General features: G+C 52.9%; 1 protein-coding gene across 1 annotated transcript in view; it reads right to left on the minus strand.

The window, feature by feature from the left end:
• Nucleotides 1-1315: 1315 nt before the first annotated feature.
• The window catches only part of LOC121363363 (kallikrein-14-like), a 5372-nt gene continuing 4652 nt past the window's right edge, over nt 1316-2035 (minus strand). Inside the window, exon 5 of the mRNA XM_041485617.1 lies at nt 1316-1487. Within this exon, the coding sequence (XP_041341551.1) occupies nt 1335-1487 (153 nt within the window). The 3' untranslated portion in view covers nt 1316-1334. The remainder of the gene's footprint in view (nt 1488-2035) is intronic.

The raw sequence follows: 2035 nt of genomic DNA on the forward strand, positions 1-2035 counted from the left end.
ATTCTCCCCAAAATTCCCTCGGAATCTACTCAAAATTCCCACAAATTCCTCCCCAAATTCCCCCCGAAGCCCCCTCAAATTCTCCCCAAAATTCCAACAAATTCCCCCAAAATTTCCTCCCAAAATTCTCTCCAAAATCATCTCAAATTCCCCCCGAATCTCTCCAAAATTCCCTCAAATTGCCCCTAAGTTCCCCCCAAAATTCCCTCTGAAATCCCCTCAAAATTTTCCCCCAAATCCCTTCAGAATCCCCTCAAAATCCCCCAAAATCCCCCCAGATTTCCCTAAAATCCCCTCAAATTCCCTCCAAATTTCTCCAAAGATTCCCTCCAAATCTCCCCAAATTCCCCCGGAATCTCCTCAGAATTTGCTCAAATTCCACCCAAAACTCCATTGGAATCTCCTCAAAATTCCAACAAATTCCCCCCAAAATTCCACCAAAATTCTCCTCAAAATCGTCTCAAATTCCCCCGAAAATTCCATCGGAATCTCCCCAAAATCGTCTCAAATTCCCCCCAAAATTCCCTCGGAATCTCACCAAAATCCCCTCAAATTATCCAAAAATTCCCTTGCGATCTCCTCAGAATTTCCCCAAAATTCCCCCCCAAATTCCCTCTAAATCTCCCCCAAATCTCACCAAAATCCCCTCAAATTCATCCCAAAATCCCCCGAAAATTCCATCGGAATCTCCCCAAAATCCCCTCAAATTCCCCCCAAAATTCCCTCGGAATCTCCCCAAAATTCCCTCAAATTCACCCCCAAAATTCCCTTGGAATCTCCTAAAAATCCAACAAATTCACCCCAAAATCCCCAATTTTGGAGCAGAAGAACCACGCGGAGCCCGGAGTCCCCGGCACAACTTTAATGTCCCCTGGGTGCCAGCTCAGGTGTCCCCTCAGGTGTCTTGGAACCCCCAAAATCCCCTCAAATTCACCCCAACATCCCCCGAAAATTCCATCGGAATCTCACCAAAATCCCCTCAAATTCACCCCAACATCCCCCGAAAATTCCATCGGAATCTCACCAAAATCCCCTCAAATTCACCCCAAAATCCCCCAAAAATTCCATCAGAATCTCACCAAAATCCCCTCAAATTCACCCCAAAATCCCCCCAAATTCCCACAGAATCTCCCAAATCCCAAATCCCGTCCCAGAAGAACCACGCGGAGCCCGGAGTCCCCGGCACATCTTTAATGTCCCCTGGGTGCCAGCTCAGGTGCCACCTCCAGGTGTCCCCTCAGGTGTCCCCTCAGGTGCCAGCTCCAGGTGTCCCCTCAGGTGTCCCCTCAGGTGTCCCCTCAGGTGCCAGCTCCAGGTGTCCCTCAGGTGTCCCCTCAGGTGTCCTCCATGGTGTCCTGGATCCAGCGGGCGTAGCGGCACACCTTGGTGTAGACGCCCGGGCGCCGCGGCTGCCCGCAGCGCTCCATGCCCCACGAGACGATGCCCTGCAGGGTGCCCTCGCACACCAGGGGGCCGCCGGAGTCACCCTGAGGGGACAGCGGGACAACGTCACCACCACCGGGGTCACCAGGGCTGGGGGAGAACTTTGGGGTCAGCCGAGACCTCCTTGGGTTGGCCAAACTCTTGGTGGAACTCGTTGGGTTGAGAGACCCCATGGATTGGTCAAACTCTTGGTGGACACCATTGGGTTGAGTGATGTTGTTGGGTGTGGTGAGCCCTTGGTGGATCTCATGGGGTTTGGTGAGCCCTTGGTGGATCTCATGGGGTTTGGTGACCCCTTGGTGGAGCTCATGGGGTTTGGTGACCCCTTGGTGGACCTTGTTGGGTTTGGTGAGCCCTTGGTGGATCTCATTGGGTTTGGTGAGCCCTTGGTGGATCTCATGGGGTTTGGTGAGCCCTTGGTGGATCTCATGGGGTGTGGTGAGCCCTTGGTGGATCTCATGGGGTTTGGTGAGCCCTTGGTGGACCTTGTTGGGTTTGGTGACCCCTTGGTGGATCTCATGGGGTTTGGTGACCCCTTGGTGGATCTCATGGGGTTTGGTGACCCCTTGGTGGATCTCATGGGGTTTGGTGA

This window comes from Pyrgilauda ruficollis, unplaced genomic scaffold (genome assembly GCF_017590135.1).
Source record: "Pyrgilauda ruficollis isolate IOZ18807 unplaced genomic scaffold, ASM1759013v1 scaffold718, whole genome shotgun sequence".
NCBI lineage: Eukaryota > Metazoa > Chordata > Aves > Passeriformes > Passeridae > Pyrgilauda > Pyrgilauda ruficollis.